The sequence below is a fragment of the Amphiura filiformis genome, chromosome 13, assembly GCF_039555335.1.
Source record: "Amphiura filiformis chromosome 13, Afil_fr2py, whole genome shotgun sequence".
In the NCBI taxonomy this organism is placed as follows: domain Eukaryota; kingdom Metazoa; phylum Echinodermata; class Ophiuroidea; order Amphilepidida; family Amphiuridae; genus Amphiura; species Amphiura filiformis.
This window is the reverse complement of record NC_092640.1, coordinates 17,764,860-17,788,365: the sequence shown is the minus strand read 5'-3', so window position 1 is coordinate 17,788,365 and position 23,506 is coordinate 17,764,860. Positions and strand designations below refer to the sequence as shown.

Here is a 23,506-nt window from a genome sequence, read left to right as displayed (position 1 = left end):
TCATATGTTGAACTCTTGCTGAGAAGCATCCAGACTGGTTTCAGGCCAAGATGCAGCTGCGCATAGCAGATCCACATACTGAAAAGAATTATGTAAGGCTTTAAGGAACACCAGCTCCCCTTGACAGTTACCTTCGTTGAATTCAAGAAGGCTCAAACAGAACAGTAATGTTCTCAATATTGCGTCATTACGGCATTCCAAGGTTTTTGGGTACAGTGCTAGTGACCTGAAGAGACGGAAAGCTCTTGCTTGGACAGCCTTCTGGAAATTAGAGCACCGGTGGAAAAGCCCTACCATCCCAATTTCTACCAAAGTTAAACTGTTGCACACAACCTGCGTCACAGTGACGTGGACATCAATTCATTTGGCTACCGTATTATGCTGAACATCAAGAGAGTACAATACTACCATCTACAATCTGACATAGACAGCACCAGTTGTTGAGAAAGCCAGGACTCGTCACCTGAAATTTGTAGGGCATATATATAACTCCTCTTGCCTGACGACGAGCCTTTAAAAGAGTATGCATTGTATGCCTATACTCATGGCAAGAGGAAACCCCGACGGCAACAAACCTTGTTCTGGAAAGCCAGTGTCTTTTGTGGGATATGGACAGCATGCTGAGTCAAGGTCAACTATCAGCAATGGCTCAAGACCGATGTAGCTTGAGGATACTTGTAGTCGCCTGCTCCGTAGCCGAAGGATAATGATGACAAGGATAAAGATCTGGATAGTAATTCTACAGAGTATTCATATCATGCTGATCACTCATATATGCAAGATTAGTATCTTTGAAAAGAGCGGTATTGTATTCAATCTATGTTTACAGACATACAGGGTGTCCCAGAATGATTTATACCGGGAAAGATGGAAATTTGTTAGGTATGAACGGCTTTTCTATTGGTCATATTGTTTTAAATTTTAAGTTTTACATGCATAATATTTAGAAATTTGGACGTTTCTAGTAGAAGTTAGAGAGGATTGCGTAAAAATGGTGAATTCCAAGTTTGGACAAAGCAACCTATTTTGAAAATCTGTAAAATTACTAACCGTTCAGCACAAAGTTATTTGGAAAATATTATGCAGTATATTTGCTGTGTACTGTTCCTACTTCTACTAAATAATGAAGCAATCCTTGTATGGAATAAAGGATTTGTTACGCTTGAGTGACCTTAAACTATTCTTTCTTTGGCGGTAGTTTTGAAGACAATTATTGCGGTGTGTGAGTTTCATCATTTGAAATGCCGGCAGAGATGGATTTTTTAAAATAAAAGTATAGAGAAGGTTCGTCCTTAGTGCTCCAGCATGCATTTATGTCCACAGTATATGGGCAAACCCACAGCTACGTAATGAAGAAGATTAAAATTTACTGCCGAGGTTGCTTGAGGAAGTTATGTCCTCTCTATGATGACATTTTTTGGGTAAAAATTGTGGTACAAATCACATAAAAAGTATGTTTTTCAACCTAAATATCTGATATCATATTAAAATGTTTCACTTAATCCCATATTAAGAATCATTTAGCATTGTAAGCTCTTCATCTGTGCCAAATTTGGTGTATTTCCTATGAAAGAATGTAGGATTTCTCCAATATATTGCACAGTGCGGCTGGACGATGGTGATAAAGGATCCATGTGTTATGATGCCTTTGCACTGTAAATTACACACATACAGTTTTCGTCCATTTTCAGTAATAGCTATGTCACGCCAAAAAAGGAATCAAGCTATTTCCATGAAAGTCACAGAATAAGTAGGAGACATGTGTGGCATTGTATTGTACTTATTAAGATTAGACACACTGTTGACTATATTGATTTTGAGATATAGCCAAACAAAGAAAACATTTCCTTTTGTTTCCTAATGTATTGGAAACTCTTTAATTGCTCATATCTTTGGAATTGGTTGTTCAATTTCAATGGGGTTTTCTGCAAAAGCTAGCTTTGTAAATGTTTTTTACTATCCTATAAGAAACTGAAAATTTGATATTTCCGAGTTCCGACTGATTTTGCTTGATCGCATCACATATATTTTTGATATTTTGTTCAAACACGGTATAAATCATTCTAGGACACCCTGTAATACAGGTGATGAGTGCAACCTGTTTGTAGTGCAGGGCGATATATTAAAAAATTGTTTTCACCTATTGCTATGGTAGTTAATCCTGTTACATCATCACTTCTACAGCGAATAGCGGCTTCAGGACACTGTTTCGGTGTACTGATAGCCTCTGAGTATACATTAGCAGGGATACTCGACCACCCCATATGTTGAATAGTAACCGTCCTCTATATTCATACGGTTAGGTCTATGCCAGTAGGTATTAAAAGAGCTAAATCCATCAGCTAGGGCCTCTAGACCGCTACTGGACCCATTCGCGTGCATTTGACCAGTAGTGTGCCTGACGCTTGGAGGAGGATTGTCTCCTTGTCTCCTCAAAGAAAAAAGGATAAAGAAATATTCCTTGTTCTTAGTACTCGTATCCGCAGTGTGCGGCCTTCATCTTCACGTACTTAACCGAACGCGTAGCGCGAGGACGCAACCTCTCTGAATAGTATACTAAAAGCAACAGAGCCCGAAAGTAATCGCAGATATCTTTGTAAAATTGGGCCGAACGGGGCAGATTTTATTTTGCCCCCCCCCTCCCCCACGCACACACAAACGTCCAGGCACGCCACTGAATAGACCTCCTTGGTATTGGGACCCCCATGTTATGTTGTTGATAGGGTCCTTTTCCTTAAATCTGCCACTGTATGAGAAAAATGCCATATTCAATCCATGGTAAATCTAATCATCGTCATGATCATCATCGTATTCAGCATCGTCGTTATCATCAATATCATCAGTATCATCATCATCATCATCATCATCATCATCATCATCATCATCATCATCATCATCATCATCACCGTCACCATCATCATTATGATTATCATCGTTATCATTATCATTGTCGACATTATCAACATTTTTACTTACCATCATTATCACGACGTTTTCTGCCTACGGCTGAAATTAATAATAGAGTTTGTAAGCAGAAATTTGATGTCAGTTCATTCTAACCACAGTAACTGCTTCATCACATGGCGCACTACCCAGTGAAATTAACACTAGTCGAATTTCTGTGAAACTTTCTCATCCAAATGAATGAGGAATACTAATTAACGTGTCAACAACATGTCGCGTTGTTTAAAATGAGACCATTTAACACGATAATACATGTTGTTGACGTGTTATGTTAATTAGTATTTCTCATTCATTTGGATGAGAAAGTTTCACAGAAATGATAAAGTCTTACATTTTCAAATTTTCATTTCTCATAGTTTTGTCAGGTGTTTTTTTTTATGGTTAATTCCAGTTTGCTACTATTCAAATCAATTTAGTCCAGCGTTTTTGTTATTGAGCATGTCACTATTTGTACTTCTGTATAAATATTCTGTCAACTGATCAAAGGAAATAGAGAAAATACGAGAAACCCCATCCACATACGTCACAATAATATTGTTATCAAGTCGGTATGCAGTGAGTAAGGTTATGTTGGGGGAGGGGTCCACAGGAAGGATTAATTGGTGAATGTGACTTAATACATTATATTAGAACATAACGATATACCCAATATTGTGCAGAATTACATTAGCCTCGTTATTATTATTATTATTAATGCAAGGGTTACCTGTAAGAGGTTTAGAAGTATAAAATTTAAACCTATAGACTTACCTGAACATATATACTGACTAGGACCTGTGTAGAAACATTCTTGTCGAGCTGGGCAAGGGTTACTAGCGCAGGGATTTACTGAAAATAAAAGATAATACTGACATAAAACACTAACATAAAACATAATACTAACCGTTTACAATCGTGCAAGCCACTCTTCCCTACGCCATACAATACCATACAATACCATGTCAAAAAGTGAAAATGTACTTTTTTTTTCAATGTCACTCGAGGTGTTAGTGCCCAAGTACCGTTCATTCAAAAAAGTTTGAGCAAAATCCATTTTTGACTGATCAAATAATTATTCCGAGTATAAAAGAAAAACATCACCATGGTGGTTATGACCAGAAATGCATTACGGTGTGCTTACTTGTTTGCTTATCGGGGTTTTTTTTTGTTTCCGTAAATTGTCAAATAATCTTTTTGGGCCGAGTTAAGCATGGCTTAGTTGCTATCATTTAACAAAATTTGTTACATGAAATAAATGTTCGCAGAACGTATACTGTTGCTGTTCACAGAAATAAAATTCCAAGTTAAGTATTACAAATTTAATGGTTTTAAACATATGAATAAAATCAGCCGCTTCTTTTTCTATATATTAGTAAATTGCTATATTACAATTCATATGTACCGTAAAACCCCGTCTACAAGCATATATAGTGTTTTTGATGAAAGCTTAATTAAGACGATACATGCGTAAATATGCGAATACAATCAATTGGTCTTACAATAATACTTGTTTGTATATGCTTGGATCTGTAATTTATTTGCTCAAATTCCATAATGTCGCCTGGATTAATTTAGCTATCATCAGAAGCACTCTATATGCTTGTAGACGAGGTTTTACGGTATATCAATATCATGAGAAATATTAGGTCTAAAAATAAATACATAATTAGAACTTAGAATTTCATCTGAGACCAGCATATAACCCGTGTTAAGTCCACAAACGGGGGGAAAATAAGTACGCTTCAAACGGGTGAAGAACACGTACGAGGCTGAACGTTACCCACACACTTTCTCCTTTTTCAGGAAAAATACGCACAAAAAATTGCAACAAGTGTCAACTTATAATGTAATAATTATTCTCTTCGAATAGAGATAAACTTTTGCAATAGACCAGGGCTGATATTCATAAAACCACGCTAGGCCTAGTTGACAGCTAAAATTGACTTTAGCAAGCTGCTAAGCTTAGCTGATTGCTAATTCTTATTCATAAAACCCAGTTAGAGTTAGCAACATTCTAAAATTTTGCCAAAACTTAAAATTGATCTGGGGCAGCGCTAAGTCACTAGTTGACAACTAGTCAGTCTGCATTTGGACACCGTACTGACAGCATCATCTTCTTCATCATCTATTAAATAGAACAGACAAGCAAACATTATGTATTATTACAATTTACACAGGGGAAATGTAAAATACACCTATTACTTGAAAAAAATATATCAAATTTGCATGTTAATATTTGTATGTCATGTACAATAAAGTAAAATATTTAAAACCCAACAATTTTAGTAGTCCATATTCTCTCCAGAAACCATTCGAAGTGTTCTTTTCTGTGAATGTATATAATAACCATAGATGTGTTGATCACATTCAGTCAGGTGATTTTAAAATGACCACAAAATAATTTTTGATGATATGAAGAAGTTATTTACTCACCTAAGTAGTCATCGCGAGCCATTGATGTTTCCTCATCTGTCTCCTCTTCTTTACTTTTCTTAGACAGGCCTCCTGATTCCATACCATCGAGTCCCTTGAATCTAGGGGTGTCTGCACAGAGATCTATAATCTTCTGTGCAGCAGGACTTGATCCTTCGGTGGCTTCCCTCCACCCGTTGCCGTTTTGGCTTTCTTTTGAGAGAGGAGTGCTTCCCTTCCTTCGGTTTTCAACTTGCTGAGTTTCTCCTTCAAATTTGTGAGCGACCTCTCAACAGCAAATCGCGATTGGTGTTGCCTGAGGATGTCATCCCATGCCTCTCTCTTCTTTCGATTTGTGTTCGCATCTTTGTGCTTTGCATCAATTATTGACTTAAATTCTTCATATTTATCGCTAAGAAATAGAGCTTCAACTTCCGAGAAGTTGTTCTTTCTCGGACGCTTATTTGAAGGCTTACTCATGGTGGAAATTTTGTTATGATTTGCCGTAACAACCTTGTAGGCCTATATAGCTTACAAAATACACATGTAATTTTATTAACGAAATCTCAATGAAGACCATCAGCAATGAGTCATTACATTTTGATCATTTTGACTGTGGTTCAGAGCTCAAGTATAATAGACATGTATTATATAAGCCTATTGTATTAGATGTTACACAACTGTTGAAGGCCATAGCACCCAAAACACCCAAATAAGTTATCAGCTAAATATTTCTAGTTGATAGCTAGTTAGCAAAGTGTTTAGCAAGGTTTTATGAATAAGAAATTAGTTGATTGCTACGTAGCTATCAACTAGTGGATTTAGCATCTTGCTAAGCACTAGTTGGTTGCTAATTTAGCAAGGCTTTATGAATATCGGCCCTGCACTTTAAAGAAACCTGATAGACTTAACTTTTTGAACCCAATGATGTGTGACGCTATAAATTGGGGGGGCTTATAAGTTATGGACCCTATATCCCTATGTCTATGTCAGTTCCAAATGACTCACCTTCACTTCATGTATCATATTATAAGGTATATAAGACAGCGGACATGGTTATGCGTTTAAGTATCTAGATTCAATTTAAGAAAGTTAATTCTATACTTCAAATTGATATTTTGTTATCTAAGATTCACAAATAGTAAGGTTGCAGATAATATATTTGTTAATAGCTTCGCGATTAAATCATGTATCAAAATATATACGTTAACTCTAAACTCACCTTGTTCTGTTACCATGGTTACAGTGATAGTAAATCGACACTGGTTGTTCGTATTGCCGGATACATCTGTAGCTTCCACAGTAACTATGGTCTGGCCAACAGGTAACGTTGCCTGTAACCGTGCCCGACCATGCTGATCTGGCGCAACCGGAATTACATTAAGGGGTCCTTGGCCAGTGGTATACACTACAAAAGCTTCACCACTATTATCCGCGACAGTGGGTACTACAAAGATTACATCTGCCGTAGTGGCAGTTGAAGATGATGTTGTCTCTTGAATGTTTTGTGGGCAGTTAATGACAATTGGAGCAGTAACGTCGCCTGTTGAAGAAACATTAGAAAACAACACATACAGTGACGTATACTACTAATCAAATTATGCTACTTATTTAAATTAAAGCAATAATGTGTGATTTGCATACGGAATAGATTCCTATTTAAATGTTACTTTATACTGATAGCTACTGATCGCATTGCCCCGTTTAATTTCGGGCCAAACAAATGAGGTAAAACGAAGAAAATTGGTATTTCATTCCATCGCCTTCAATGCTTGTATTTAGCTCGCCGATTATAATTATCATGCATTATGCAGTCATGTCTACAGTAGAATTCATCTCGACCTTTGCAGGACTTAACCCCATTAAAAGCTATTAAACCAAGATAACACTCATTGAAACAGCTCAACTGATTAAATCGGTTCTTCTCTGGCTGTGCACATGTGACTGTTTTCATGTGCGATATCGCAATAAAGTTTGCGTATTATAGCTTCAGTTGGGTAACCGATTATAAAGGAAACGAAAGGAAACAATGGTATGTGTACTTTTGTTCACGAAATGAGACAAAGACCTGCTTTTTGTTAACCAGCATTCTTCAAAATGAGCAACATAATGATTGTTGACTTAACACGGTTTGAAAATAATTTCTTCATATTTTTGGTGTTATCTGTCGTTTACATATCCTTCCTAAAACACAAAAGTGCGACCCTCTCCAAACATCTAAATTAGCTAAAAATTTAGGACATGTTACAAAACTTTATTTTCTAGAACCTATTTAGAATAATTTAAATGTAGCTTTTACCGTTTTTTTGTGGCATCCTTCAGAAGTGAGCGGTCCGATACCAATATTTTCGGTCAAATCTCCATTCAATTAACACGGGGGGTTGGCTAGCTATGCCTTGCCCTCACTCATATTTTACAAAAGTGCGACCATTTCTGAACATCTAACCTAGCTGTAATTTTAGGTCATGTTAGAGAAATATATTTGCTAGAAGTTTTGGAGAATAAATAAAATATTGGCTGGTTATTTTTCACACAGTGATGTTAACTAGGCAAGTGTCCATTCTCCCAACATACATCATTTGTACAGGTCACGCGTCAATGGTGAGAGCACTGTGTATTGTGTATAGGAAAACGGACAGTAACTGCAGTATGGATTATCGGGAGCTTCACGCAGCTGATGGGATTCAAACAAGACGTATAAGACGAATAGCGATATACACACAGTGTATGCGTCAAGTCCACGTACATCGCCTACAACACGTGTATAATCTCGCCAATCGTATTATTTATTATGATTATTGGCAGAGCTACACGTATAGCTGATGGGATGTACAAACAAGACGTACTACTATACGAAAAGCGATATGCATACTGTTTATAAGGTACTTCACTTATTCAATGATTCAATATACACACGCAGGCGACGTATTTATTCAGCACTCGATCGGTGAGCTCAGAATAAAACCGGGGATACCCGGTTTTATTATATAAATGTTAAATGTAACTGTAATTAAAGCACTTCAGGCTTAGTCTTTCACAGGGCATTTATGTACACCAATGCAATGACCATTACAATGGTGCAAAAAGTAGAAATTCGAAAAAAAAAAAAATTGAGGGCGTTGCTGCTTTAATTCTATGTTATTGCTTTTCTCAACTCCTATCAAGCAGGTTTGTATTTAAAAAGGATTTATTTATACTCAGCTTGAGCAAATATAATTAGATTAAAATTAGCAAAAAGACACAAAAAGCTGTTCACTTTAATATCTTATAGATCTGACCGGTTTACAAAATGTAGTATACTAAGTTGAAGTTCATGTTCGACTTCTTGCCACTGCATGCATTTAATTTGACATTGACGCACAAGCCTCAGCACACTTTACAGGTTGTAGCCTCCATATCATTTCATAAACCATCAAACATCAACACAGCTAAGAAGCACACACCCCGACATTCCGCAATTGACATTTTGAGTTTCATACGGGTTTACAACTAGACAATTGGCAGTAAATTCCTTGTCAATCACGCAATACGCCAGTGACCACTCGCCTTTGTTATGATCATGCATTTAAATGAGGCTCATGAATATTAAAAAGGTGGCTGTTGTGCAATACTTTTGCGCTTTATATGCATAGTTTGGCGATGAATAAATACATCCTAAATCATAATACTGATAAATTCATTGATGTTCATTATTGTATAACAATAAATAAGCAACAATTATAGAAAAATACCAGCTCAGTGGGTGAAAAAGTAAACATTTTGGTCAGCAAATAATGGTGATGTTAAAAGAGGCAGTGATTGAATTATATTTTTTCTTTTTTTTTCTTCAAAAAGTCCGTGTCTCACCCAAAAATGATTTAGTGATATGTTGTAGTAATGTTTCACCCACCTTGGTTTAAAATATGGTAATGACTGTAGGCTTATAGGGATATTTGATTTTCAATGGATTTTTTCCTTGTTCTCTCCCAAACATAAAGTATTATTAATTTAGTGCTAATATCATTTGTGGTAGTGTCTATTATTTAAAAATTCGGAGCCAATCTTTTCCTACAAAAGTTGTTCATTCATCCATGTCTTCATTGGCCTTGGATCAATCTATGGTGGAAAGTGCAGAAATCAAACTACCGGCAGAAATTGCGTGTTACAAAAACGCAAATATATTCAAAACTACAAGTACATGTATATGAAAGATTTTGCACGTATAGGTGGGCAAAAGTTTCTCCAACATAAATATTGTTGGAAACGTTTGATATGACTGTAACCGTTAGTTGCCAGATTTGTTAGTCGTGACTGTAATGAATCGAATTTTAATAGTAATCTGTAATGCGTAAATAGGCAGCAAATATTAAATTTGTCATGAATTCTTTAAACAGTTTGCTGGTACAATAATGTTTGCTGGTTTTTTTATGTGGTTATTGTGTTGTTGAAAACGTAAATCAGAACTAATCTACGTCCGACAGCATACCCGTTAAAACGATCAATCGCGACGAAAAACAACCCCTTTATTCAGGCCCGAATTGTTTTATTATCTGTATCCAGTAGACATGTAAAATCAGCTGTTTTTTTTACAAAAGGAGGATTTAAGGGATGAGCCTATAGGAATAACGACCAAACAAAGAAATTCTTGTTTATGCCGTAATATTGTAGTCTTTCAACCCTTTCACAACTTCAGCTGTGTAACTTACAAAAAGTCTAGCTAAAAAGTGGTTCTTTTAATTTTAGAAAATACATTAATAATCGCATTGGACTTTTCGTACTGATCGTACTATAAGTGACCACCAGCCTATAATGTTCTAATCACACTATAGACTGGGATTACATGTGACGTCATTGCCAGGCAATTGGTCTCTATTGTTCCTTGTCCGGAAATGTGCCCACGCAGTCAGGGACCGTGCTTTTAAAACGCCCGCCAGATCACAATAAGGCCATTGAACTGCGTAATAGCCATACGTACTCACTGAAGTATAACGGTAGCACGTTCCCTTACCGACTCATTATTAATGTGTGGAAAGGGGTCAGGGACGGCATTCTGATCATTCTAATCCTTTCTTTTGAGGTCAATAGATAAAAGAAAGGCCTTGAACACAGGTGTGGAGTTGTAGATAATATTTAATCATCAAAGCTGATGGCATACGAAATTTCGAGGAGGCAGCGCTTATTATTTCTTGTAAACACAATCTAATGTGGTACTCACTACACGTAGAAGTCCGGGCGGGTCTGCAAATTAGTGCATGAAGCTAGTAAAGATATAGCTTCATGTTCAGTTTAATCAATTAGAATACTATGGCTGGATATCCAAAAAATCGCGAGGCATTATTTCTTGTTATGGACGACAAGTATTAATTTTTATATTATTATGACAAAATCCAGTCCCTTCTCAATTGAATAGGCTCCGAGATTAGACTTTCCTTTCCAAAAATAAATTATATGGCCTAGAGGACATGATATAGGCCTAATCTAAACCCATATTCGGTATCCAGAAACCTTCACAGTCCGAGCGGCGCTTGCACTCGCATCGCATTAAACTATACAAAGTTCGCTAAACTGAGGCCTGCTTCAATTGCCAACCTTTATCGAGGGGCGATATTACCTATACCATTTTTCACTCCGATGTGGCAGTGATGTCAACACGTTGTGAACAGCTGTTTCGCTCGCGCATCTATGCGGTGTCTTTAAGCGCGTGCGTATGTACACCAGCGCCATCGAACTCCAGCGAGTGATGCTGCGCCTAATAAAATTCGTACTGAGACCTTTTTCCCTCTTTCCCATCATGCACTATTCCGGGGGTATGAGTGTCGCAAAATACATCATCTCCCCAGGGGAGTACAGAGTTATGTTCATTGCATTCTGGAAAACGGACATTTCGGCTGGTGCCTTCATCACAAAAAAGGAATCCCCGATCATCACGATAATGGCGCGCGATCACGAACACCCGGCAAGCGGCAGAGCGTCAAGCCTTGATTGTGTCCGTTTGTCTGCAATGCGCGTGCGCCACGCCGCTCATTGCAACCGGCAGGGTAGTATGAAACCAGCTTTATACTGACGTGACCCCGGATGTGACGTCACTGTCACATCAGGGTGAAATGGTATTGAACAACGCAAACCAGCCAAATTTGTCATAAGTTTGAATAGCCATTAGAACAACCGTGAATATAGTGTCAGAAAGTCTTACACATCTTAGTATAACCTTGTCGTTAGTGTGATACTGAATGCAGCGCCATATTTGGAATATATTCGTACATGGTGTGGGCAAATAGTTGGTCAAATGTAGGCTAAGTAGGCCTAAATCATGAAAATCGCTTAATCTGAATAATACCAACCAGTAACGGACACTGAGACAGCACTACGTTTGAAGTTTGAGGTAAGTAAAGCTTTTCCTTGTTATAAAAATCAAGGAAAAGGCAGTCATTTTTATCACAACGCGATATTAAAAAAGTACATTTTGAGAGGGCCTACCCTGGTTCTTTTGATTCTAGTGTAAAATCTGTTCATCACATGCAGTCCGATTTGGTATCTATGGTTTCATCAAAGTCTTGAGAACTCTTTTTGATGGTATGTTGGTTAACAAAAACGATACTGTTAAAAATAGCGGTATTTATGCAAGCGACGTATCTATTGTGTAAAATGCATTGAAAATTGTCGCCTAAAGAGGGCATAAATTAAAATCGCGAAGAGTAATAGCAACAATAACTATCTACATTCCAAGCGGAAACGCTTTTCAAAAACATACCACCTTTTTCGGGCAATCGCTGAAACCGAAATATGAAATTCCAGGCCATCTGTAAAAAGTGCGTGAGCAGAAATGACCATGAACTTGGGTCACCGAAACAAGTGTTTATATTGGTGTCAGGCCTATCATAGTGATATAACAATTAGCCCCCAATAATGGCTTTCATTTGAACCGTTATTTGCTAAACTGCGATTTTTACTTTTTGAGAAATCAATGAATGTATCAAAAAACTTTTCGAAAGTCGATATAAAATGGCCTAATCCGTTAATTTGACGGAAACTGCTGAATGTCATGTACTACATGCACTTTCTCTAATCCACATAAAGGATGCAAAGCGCCGCCTAGTTAGTATATTGGTGTGATGTCGTCTTCATCCAGAGCAAGTAATGCATTTCGTAATCCTATCATCCTCTTAACAATGACATTTTTCAGTAGATATCAACGAAAAAGGCTTATTCCCAAAATTGCAGTTGATTCCAATTTTGTGTTTACGAGTTATGCATGATTATTTTGTGTATTACACTGGAGCAGTGTAATTTCGTTCTGGTGCACCAGAAGTTACTTTCACGATATCTGTGCTAAACGAATTAATCTGCAAGAAATCTTTTGCCATAAACATTATGTAGCAAGAGGTTTTCAGTGGTATCAAAATCTCAACTTTTTTGATAAAAAGTGGGGGGATGTGGCTGTGGATCACGAAATGCCCTTTTAAGACAGAACTATTACTATGCAAATGAGTTATTTATTTATTTATTTATTTATTTATTTATTTATTTATTTATTTATAAAAGGTGGGGATGTGGCTGTGGATCAAGAAATGCCCTTTTAAGACAGAACTATTACTATGCAAATGAGTTATTTATTTATTTATTTATTTATTTATTTATTTATTTATTTATTTATTTATTTATTTATTTATTACATTAGGCCGAAGCCAGGCATATCCCAATAGTGTTCAGAGGGGACTAAATTATAGGGATGCAAAACTTATATGACGGGACAGTTAAATGTTAGATTTTTGAAGCAGGAGGAAAACCGGAGCACCCGGAGAAACACCTTATTGAACAACTGCATAATATAAATGGTAGCACCTGTTTTCTTGGCACTGGCATTTAGAAACGCAAATAGAAACATTCTAAATAACTAACACAAAACAAACACTTACCAGTCTGGCAACGAGTGCCTGTAAATCCGTTGGCGCATATACACCAGAAGCCATCGCCTGTTGTTAGACATTGACCACCGTTCAAACATGGGGCAGATGAGCATGCAGCTGATAAAAGAACAATAATTGACGTGTAAAAATCGATAAATTGTTTGCTTGCCCTCCAGCGACCGACCCAAAATTGGCCAAAGCTAGGGTCGGCCCTTTTTTTCTTCTTTTTTTTAAATTTTGGTTTATAATTTGAATGGATTTTTATTACTTTTTCTGTGTGTAAAATTTTATTTCAAAGCTAAATTTGGCCAACATACTGAAAACACATAAAACATTCATAACTGTCCATCCCTGCATCTATGTTTCCAATAAACTTTGCGTCTTATACCTGTAAGTATTTAGTAACCCTAACTGGATCCATGGTGTGTCATGCGTATTGTCGGTCTGGGTAGGTATCACAACACCACTTTAGTACAGGGAGGCTAGGGAGGGGCGGATACCAACTTGATGCGCGTAAAAGGCAAAACAGGTGGATCTGAACCTGTTGATTTTTTTTATGGAAAGAGGTCCGATTTTAGAAGCAAGAGGAAAACCGGAGCACCCGGAGAAAACCTTATGGAACAACTGCACAATATAAATGGTAACGCTTTTTTTGGCATTTGGGGGCGTTCCCTACATCTCTAATAAACATCCATCTACCAAGCAGGATGCCAAACTTATATTAGGGATGACCAATGAACCATCAACTTGATTAGAACACTCCCATAGACATGCAAGGAGCTCAACTGTGCACTGCTTGCACAGACATTTCTAAATTGAGCTCATTCTTTTATTTTTCATAATTTTTCTGTAAAAATTGGGGATGTTAATGCCAATTATGTTTTGTAACTATCTTGCAAATTACAGCAACATAACTTATATCATTTTCCTGTAAGTGCGAGTCAAAATTGGTCCATCGCCACAGTGCGCTTAATTGCCAGTGGCTGAGTTCAGCACTGCTCAAGAATGGCACAAAATATTCATGTCAATAAGATCAGGTGAACAACGTGGCCTACTGAGCTGTAATTTGGCAGAGTTGCCAGTAATACCTCTATCATACCCTCTGTAAAAAGGTTAAAAATTGAACAAGTAGATCTCGAGTTACAAATTAAATCACCAGCTTCCCTTTGGAATTTCCATACTCCTTTCGAATCATGCTAAGAAGACACCTTTCTGAATATAAATGTGAAGTTTCGTGCTCATTCGATGTATTGTTCACCTGATTTCAACCCTAAACGTTTTCTTATATTTAGGCCTATACCATCTACAACTTGCTGCTGGCTATACCTTGTTCAGAACTTTCAAAAGAAGTACCTGAATGTGCAACCATAACTGTTTCAAAATAGCCCGCGAAAGTCATGCAGCTAACTTCGAGGTCATGCATTGAATTGTATTGAATAAGGAATACTACGGGAACCAGCACCTTTTGTTAGAAGTCACACATGAGCATGATGAGTGAAGTGGATAACCTCTATTGTTGTGAATGAGTCAATGACCTTCAATGACACTTAAGATTTTATTTGCATACACCTACTAATTGGTCATATTAAACCCAATAACATTGACATTTTTGGTTGTGAAAAAAAAGTTCACCTGCAATTTAGATTTTGTGCCATATCGGCCATCTTGGATGATTTTTGCCAAATGTTCTCTAAATGCATGATTTCAATGCCTCGGTTTGAAAAAATAATTTATGCCATTGACTAGTAAAGTGCCATTTCATAAGAAACCCCTTTGATGCTTTCACAATATGTTGTTTCATGTTTGCATATATGTTAAAATAAAGAAATATATAAAGGTAAATATATGCTTATGCCAATTTTGCTCCCAATTGCTATTTTTGGACCTTGTCATTTCATTTCGTTTCAATGACCGGTCAGAATGGGAAACTAAGTTTTTGACCAATTTTGAACATTTAACCACCAAAATACTTCTATTAATGAGTTCTATCCAGAAAACGATCTTTTGTAGCAATAGGGGCAACATGAAATTTTGATGGTTATCCCTACTTATATGACGGGACAGTGAAATGCGAAAAGGTTCGATTTTTGAAGCAGGAGGAAAACCGGAGCACCCGGAGAAACACCTTATTGAACAACTGCATAATATAAATGGTAGCACCTGTTTTCTTGGCACTAGCATTTGCGGACGTTTCGTACATCGCAAATAGAAACATTCTACTAAATAACAAACACAAAACAAACACTTACCAATCTGGCAACGAGTGCCTGTAAATCCGTTGGCGCATATACACCAGAAGCCATCACCTGTTGTTAGACATTGACCACCGTTTAAACATGGGGCAGATGAGCATGCAGCTGATAAAAGAACAATAATTGACGTGTGAAGATCGAAAAAAAAATTAGCAAAAACTAGGGTCGGTTTTTTTTTTTTTTTCTTTTTTAAAATTTTGGTTTATAATTTGAATGGATTTTTATTACTTTTTCTGTGTGTAAAATTTTTATTTCAAAGCTAAATTTGGCCAACATACTGAAAACTCATAAAACATTCATAACTGTCCATTCCTGCATCTATGTTTCCAATAAATTTTGCGTCTTATACCTGTAAGTATTTAGTAACCCTAACTGAATCTATTATTTATTTATTTATTTATTTATTTATTTATTTATTTATTTATTTATTTATTTATTTATTTATTTATTTACTTACTTATAAAATTCGGCCGAATCCAGGCATAGCCCAATAGTGCTCAGAGGGTACTAAATTATAGGGATGCTAAACTTATTTGACGGGACAGTGAAATGCAAAAAGGCTTGATTTTTGAAGCAGGAGTAAAACCGGATCACCCAAAGAAACACCTTATTGAACAATTGCATAATATAAATGGTAGCACCTGTTTTCTTGGCACTGGCATTTGCGAACGTTCCGTACATCGCAAATAGAAACATTCTACATGCCGTCGTTTTATCTTTTTAGTTTCTGTTTCCGTAACCGTATCCGTTTTTGTAAGTCATTGTTTTGCTGAAGTGGTAGTCTCCCAGGTGTGACCAATCTTTTATTCTAGCCTTTTGTTAGTTACTGAAAATTTGAAGCTCGTGAATTTCAGTTTTCGTTTTGGTAAGTTATATTGATTTTTTACATAAAACCTTGTGATGTGCGGTTGGGTGCTAATCTAGACAAAAGAAGAGTCTAAATTTTACGGTCCTAAATTCGCGGTAAATTGTACGGCTTCAATTGACTTGTGTTTGGTGTATATGCACTTACGCCTAGACGTAAGTGGCTCGTAAGGCTGAGTTCACATAGAAGTATACGGTATACGGTATTCGCTATACGAAATACGCTCATTCGATCAGGCTGAGTTCATATAGGAGTATACTATGTGAACTCAGCCTGGTCAAATGAGCGTATTTCGTATAGCTAATGGCAAGTATACATTTGTAGGTCAGTTTACCAATTTTCTTCGTCTAATCAAATGCTTGTAACTTTACTTCTTGAGGTCACATTGCATTGAATGAGATGTCATAATGTGCAGAATTAGATAGTGCATCTATTACAAAAAAATGAATTTACCCACATATGGTTTAGTTTTAAAATTAGGACGGTATACGCTGCACTAAAATCGAGCACGCACGATTCCCACTATACTATACTATACGCAGGTATACGGCCTTTTAGCTCTTTTCGAATAGTGCCTTATGTGACCCGGTACTATGAAATTACCTTGCCCGATTTAAGCTATACGCGTGCACCTGCAAAACGTGCACCGTATACCTGAATAGTATACCTCTATGTGATCGCAGCCTAAAAAATGTCTTGCATTGAAATATATACTAACCATGTTGCCAAGTTATAAGCAAAAGTCTTTCTTATTGGCGATGAAACGAGCGTCTGAAATAGTCAAATATCTCCCAATGAGGCGCGTACAAGTGGTGATTTGGTAATCATGTTTTATATTGAAATGCAATACAAAAGAATTGCATTGGAGCACAGATAATGTATTCTATTCATTCGTACCAATGGCAAGCTAATCTGATAATTGAATACATGAATACAAAAGCCACCTAAGTCCATGCGAAGTTATTTTGAAAGAAAAACCTGTGTATCATTTTAATTCCTTCAGTTAGATTTACCTGGTCAATATGGTAAGTTTTACGTGCAAATGAGTGAATTAACCTGTATTAGGTATGACGATTAGCCTTTCAGGGACTTCGTGGGTTCATTTTAAATTTTGGACTTAGGTGGTTTTTGAATCATATACAAAGACAACAATGTTAGAATGAGATTACCACTAGTAAGATAATACAAAATAAAGCACACAGGTATGTATAATGTTGATAAGCATTCTGCCATGTAATATAAGCCACACACTTTCCTTTATTAAACCCATTTTTTGTTCAAAAGTCATTCTCCAGCAATGAATGTGTTACAAGTGGACTTTTATACATACTGGATTTCAATCAATGTGTTACAAGACTCAAATCATGGAATTGGGTGATTCTTTCATACATGCTATTTTTCACATGCCCAATAGACACAGAGGATGAATTTGAGTTGTTCTTTCATGCATATAACAGGCCTATGTATAGCAACAATTTCCCATGCTTAACTCAATTTGGCCAAAGTATGGACTTAGGTGGCTTTTGTATTCATATATTCAATTGGTTGGGCCTATATGCATGACTCGGGTTTATTTTAAATGTTTATATTTGCAGTGCTTATTTTTAGTCATGGATCATACTGATAAATGTCGCAAGGGAGAGGGAGGGAGGGAGGGAGGGAGATACTTGAGACTGAACAAGTGAGAGTGGGAGGGGGTGAGGAAGAAAGAGAGGAGAGGGAGAGACGGAAAGGCTAGAAAGAGAAAGCTCGAGAGGAGAGAGTAGGGAGCGGGGAGGGAACGGGGAGCCTGATCATGGGGGGGAAGGGGGAAGCAAAATAGGGAGATAGACATTGATACGAGGGAAGGGCGACACTGTGGCCCTGCACAAGTGCAATGGGGCGCGACAGGCTCATAAGGGGACCTTTTGTGATTGAAGGGCTTACTTTCAACGTTTTTACTGAAAAAAAGTGCACATTAGCATTCGGATTGGCATGCATTTGTCAAATTAATATAGATCAATTTAGCAATGCAAAGACGAGAGTTCGATTAAAAATATCGGTCTTGTCTCTCCCGCTTTTATTGACATAGGCATCTGACTCATCTGCCTCTATTGAAATAAGCTGATTGGTACTTCAAAGTTAACAATGAAGTCAGATTACAGTAAACTTACTGAATCACTTGCGTTTTCGTATCTGAACAATAGACTTACGGAAACTGAAAAGATAAAAAACCCCCTAGACTAGGGTCTTTTTATCTTTTCAGTTTCCGTAAGTCTATTGTTCAGATACGAAAACGCAAGGGATTCAGTAATTTTACTGTAATCTGACTTCATTGTTAACTCTTAAGTACCAACCAGCTTATTTCATTAGAGGTAATTGCCCGTGTCAATAAAGGCTGGAGATAAAGAGTATTGAACACCGGTGTCTGACCGCTGTTTTAATGGTCTAGCGCCCTCTCGTGTTTGACATTGATAAATTGATTCACATTTTTATGACAAAATGCAAATCCGAATGAAAAGGTCCACTTTTTTTCTTTAAAAACGTTGTAAATAAGCCCTTAAATCACAAAAGGTCCGCTTATGAGCATGTCGCACCCCAATGCACCTGTGCAGGGCCACAGTGTCGCCCTTCCCTCGTATCAATGTCTATCTCCATATTTTGCTTCCTCCTCCCCCTCCCAATGATCAGTCTCCACACTCTCTCCCCGGTCCCTTTTCTCTCCTCTCGAGTTCTTCTCTTTCAAATCTTTCCGTCTCTCCCTCTCCTCTCTTACTTCCTCATCCCCTCCCACTCTCACTTGTTCAGTCTCAAGTATCCCCTCCCTCCCCCTCCCTTGCGAAATTTATCAGTATGATCCATGACTGAAAATAAGCTCTGCAAAAATAAACATTTAAAATAAACCCGAGTCTTATAGGCCCAGCCAATTATCAGATTAGCTTGCCATTGCTACGAATGAATAGAATAAATTTTCTTTGCTCCAATGCAATTCTTTTGTATTGCATTTCAATATAAAACATGTTTACCAAATCGCCACTTGTACGCGGCTCATTGGGAGATATTTGGCTATTTCAGACGCTCGTTTCATTGCCAATATCAAAGACTTTTGCTTATAACTTAGCAACATGGTTAGTATATATTTCAATGCAAGACTATTTTTACTAGCTACTTACGCCTAGGCGTAAGTGCATATACACCAAAAACAAGTCAATTGAAGCCGTACAATTTACCACGAATTTAGGACCGTAAAATTTAGACTCTTCTTTTGTCTGGATTAGCACCCAACCGCACATCTCAAGGTTTTATGTCAAAAATCAATATAACTTACCAAAACGAAAACTGAAATTCACGAGCTTCAAATTTTCAGTAACTAACAAAATAGAATAAAAGATTGGTCACACCTGGGAAACTACCACTTCAGAATAACAATGACTTACAAAAACGGATACGGATACGGATACGGAAACTGAAAAGATAAAACGACGGCAAATAACAAACACAAAACAAACACTTACCAGTCTGGCAACGAGTGCCTGTAAATCCGTTGGCGCATATACACCAGAAGCCAACGCCTGTTGTTAGACATTGACCACCGTTCAAACATGGGGCAGATGAGCATGCAGCTGATAAAAGAGCAATAATTGACGTGTGAAAATCGAACAATTTATCCTTGCAATTTCATATTTTACGGCAATGAAATTACTAAATTCATATTTTAATATTATTAATCTGTAAATGGTCGAATCCAACCAAAAGTGTACACGGGCCAAAAATAAAAGACCGAAATAAAAATGTCTCCACAATTTTTTCCTTTTGCCCATTGATTGATGACATATTGGCCTTATAGGAACCAAAAGTGCCATTACTAATCTTGAAAAATAAATCCAGGACGTGTGATAGTAAATGTGATGTCAAAACCCAATGTTACCTACGAATACCACTAGGATGCTTTCACTATCGCAATACTAATCAACCTAAAACAAATGGAATATTCCCATTAACGCTTTTTTCGTGTAATGTAGACCACAGGGTGTCAGGTAAATGCTAGCTCAACCAGAAAATATTTGTTTTTATTTTTATAACGCGATCATTATGATCTTAGTCAATTTATGCTAGTTTATTTTTGAAAATGAAGTTTAGGTAAGTTTCTGTATTTTATTTATCAAATGAGTATGAATCAATTTACACATTGTATAAGAACGAGTAGGATATATGTTTTCAAGAATATTAGGAATTATACGCATACACCTAACGCTTTATACAATGAAAAGGTGACGAAACCCGGGTATTCGTAGGTAACATGAGCGATTTAACAATATCTATATTGAGGTTAGAGGTTTAAATTTTGCTATTATGGTAATGAATTAATAAAATCGTAGTTTTTAGATGTCTTTCAGATGGTACGTCCAAATGAATAAATGCTATTACCTTAGATCAAATAAATTTTGATGCTTTTAGCAACATTTTGACCACTTCATTTTGATATACAAGTAGTTAATCAGCCATTTTACATAATAAATAATTGTTGAATGAATCCGTATATGGGTAATAATAGTGTCCTGGGGTACCGCTTAAAGTTTTTGACAATTAATTTCCATTGGTAGGGACACTTCATTACACATGTCATGTATTATGTTGTATTCGTAAGTAACATTTCGGTATTTGTAGGTAAGAATTAGACTTTTGGTTGATATCGCAATCAAAACTTCATTTTATAAAGCACTTTGAATGTATTATTTTCTTTATGTGCGTTTATTGATACTTTAGACCCTATCATGTATTAATAATGTCGGTTCACAGCGGTTGAAAGAGGATTGAAGTAAGAAACAAAGGCACTAAAGTGACTTTAATTTGCTTAATTGCACACAAATTGCTTAAAACCGTTATTGCAGACTTGTGAAGTCCATCTTGGAGTCAGTTACGTCTTGTGGCCTTTCGTTTGAGGGCAACTACAATTAGCTTTATACCAGAGTCCATCACTGTGTTGTCTAGATCATGAGACAATGAGAACAGTCGTTTTTCCATGGTATTCGTAGGTAACCTTAGCGAAAACGTCAAAAGTTACCTTCGAATAAATCAATTTGGACACAAATTACTCAGAATCCAGAAGGTCGGTAAACATTTAAAATGAAGCACACATGACAGTTGACAAATCCAAGTATTATCCCCTTCTAATCTTCTTCGAATCTGATTTTTCTTTCAAATGAGCAGACCGTCGTCTATTTCAGTACATATTTTTCAACAATTACGCCGTATTCAGTTTTGTATGGTGGGCATGTATGTGAATTATGATTTGATAGCAAACATACAGGCCTTCGTTATGTACCAATATGGGCATTGGCATGAATGGCGGTGTTTCACAATACTGTCATGATGTCAAATTGTATTCGTAGGTAACATTCGGTTACCGAAATTTACCTACGAATACTTGCTTTTATTGTTGACATCTCAGAAATATTTAAACGCAGGCTATTGAAACTTGGTAGAAATAAAGAGTGTATTACCCTGCACCTATTGCTTAACTATTGTTTACTATTCTCTCAGTTTGTGGAAATGACACAGCTTTTAACATGTATTCGGAGGTAATGCATATTTTTTACCAAACCTACCTTTGTGCCATTTAGAATTTCTGGCAGCTAAACAAAATAATAAAGATGTCCGAATGCAATGCATTTCAGTATTGGACATATCAAAGCTTGTATAAATTGCGCATTTATTAGTGATTTCCATTTTTTAAAGATATATCTACTGCTATGAAAAATTGTATTCGTAGGTAATGTAAAAAAATACCACTCAAAAAATTATCACAAAAATTCATAATTATGTACAAATATGTGAAAAATTGAACAGGCAATCTTTGAATACACACCTTTCAGGAAATCAATTTAGATTCAATCCAATGACTTCTTTTCATAACTGATTTAGATGTTTTAAAAATACTTTAAGAAATATTTTGAAAAAATGGGTAAAAATAGCATGTTTTGGGGTCTCTGTGTCTACGTTTTTCACAGAAGGGGGTATTATTATATATGGCGCGAAGCGTATGATCAAGGCGAATAAACACAATACAAAAACGAATGCCAATTGATTAACACTTTTAAGTTATGGCCCTGAACATGCCGTGTACACTTTTGGTTGGATTCGACCAAATGCGTAAATATGCAGCAAACATTACATTTTTACACATGGATACTTTATACAGTTCGCGAGTACAATTGCTGCAATCTCAGAGGCATCTAGTTTCCCATGTTTTAGTCTGGGTAGGTATGTTGGTTATTTGGTCTCCCCTCCCCTTTTTTTTGACGCATACGCAGAAGTAACCATTGTTGTAAAACATGTTGTTTTCTTTTTATGCCCTTTTGCAAACATAGCAAAGTATAAAATATATTTATTTCCAAAGCACAACAATTTAATTTTGGACAAAGCAGCATGGATTTTTTATTGTTGAAAAAAAAACACCCAAAAACCTGCAATTCATTGACCGGTTTTGGTGATTTTCAGAGTGGGATAATTTGCAAAAACACCAACATACCCCGCATACACACACCCCTTCCCCTACACACACCCCACACTAACACCCCTCTCCACACTCACACAAATGACCGACTGACCGCCATGCACTACTACATGCACTTCCTTTAATCACCATAAGGGATCCAAATCGCTGCATAGTTAGTTTACTGGTGTGATGGCATCACCATACAGAGCAAAAAGTGTATTTATATTCACTTAAAACAGAATATTTGTATATGCAAATGATGGAGATTTATTTATTTATTTATTTATTTCGGCCAAAGCCAGGGAAAGCCCAATAGTGCTCAGAGGCTACTAATTATAGGGATACCAAACGAATAACACGGACCAGAGTTATGGGATGAGGTCCGATTTTAGAAACAGGAGGAAAACCGGAGCACCTGGCGAAAAACTTTCTGAAACAACTCAGTGTACAATATAAATGGTAGCACCTGTTTTCTTGGCACTTGCATTTGCGGACGTTCCGTACATCGCAAATAGAAACATTCTACTAAATAACTAACATAAAACAAACACTTACCAGTCTGGCAACGAGTGCCTGTAAATCCGTTGGCGCATATACACCAGCAGCCAACGCCTGTTGTTAGACATTGACCACCGTTCAAACATGGGGCAGATGAGCATGCAGCTGATAA

The 23,506-nt window shown here is 36.8% G+C and overlaps 1 protein-coding gene across 1 annotated transcript; it reads right to left on the bottom strand.

Moving 5' to 3' along the window:
* On the bottom strand, window positions 1–23,007 carry LOC140167461 (uncharacterized). Its single transcript, XM_072190768.1, has 8 exons — window positions 22,932–23,007; window positions 19,853–19,960; window positions 15,491–15,598; window positions 13,251–13,358; window positions 6,578–6,898; window positions 3,715–3,792; window positions 2,977–3,006; window positions 1–131 (listed from the first exon to the last, which is right to left on the bottom strand). The coding sequence occupies exons 1-8, from the start codon at window positions 23,005–23,007 to the stop codon at window positions 1–3; spliced, it is 960 nt and encodes a 319-aa protein (XP_072046869.1).
* Window positions 23,008–23,506: the final 499 nt, after the last annotated feature.

Excerpts from the sequence above, each read along its gene's own strand:
- LOC140167461 (XM_072190768.1), bottom strand. The coding sequence starts at position 23,007 with ATGCAGCGATTTGGATCCCTTATGGTGATTAAAGGAAGTGCATGTAGT. Across the intron at positions 19,961-22,931 it reads GCGGTCAGTCGGTCATTTGT|CTGCATGCTCATCTGCCCCA; the intron begins GTGAGTGTGGAG and ends CTCTTTTATCAG. Across the intron at positions 3,007-3,714 it reads TAGTCAGTATATATGTTCAG|CCGTAGGCAGAAAACGTCGT; the intron begins GTAAGTCTATAG and ends TATTAATTTCAG.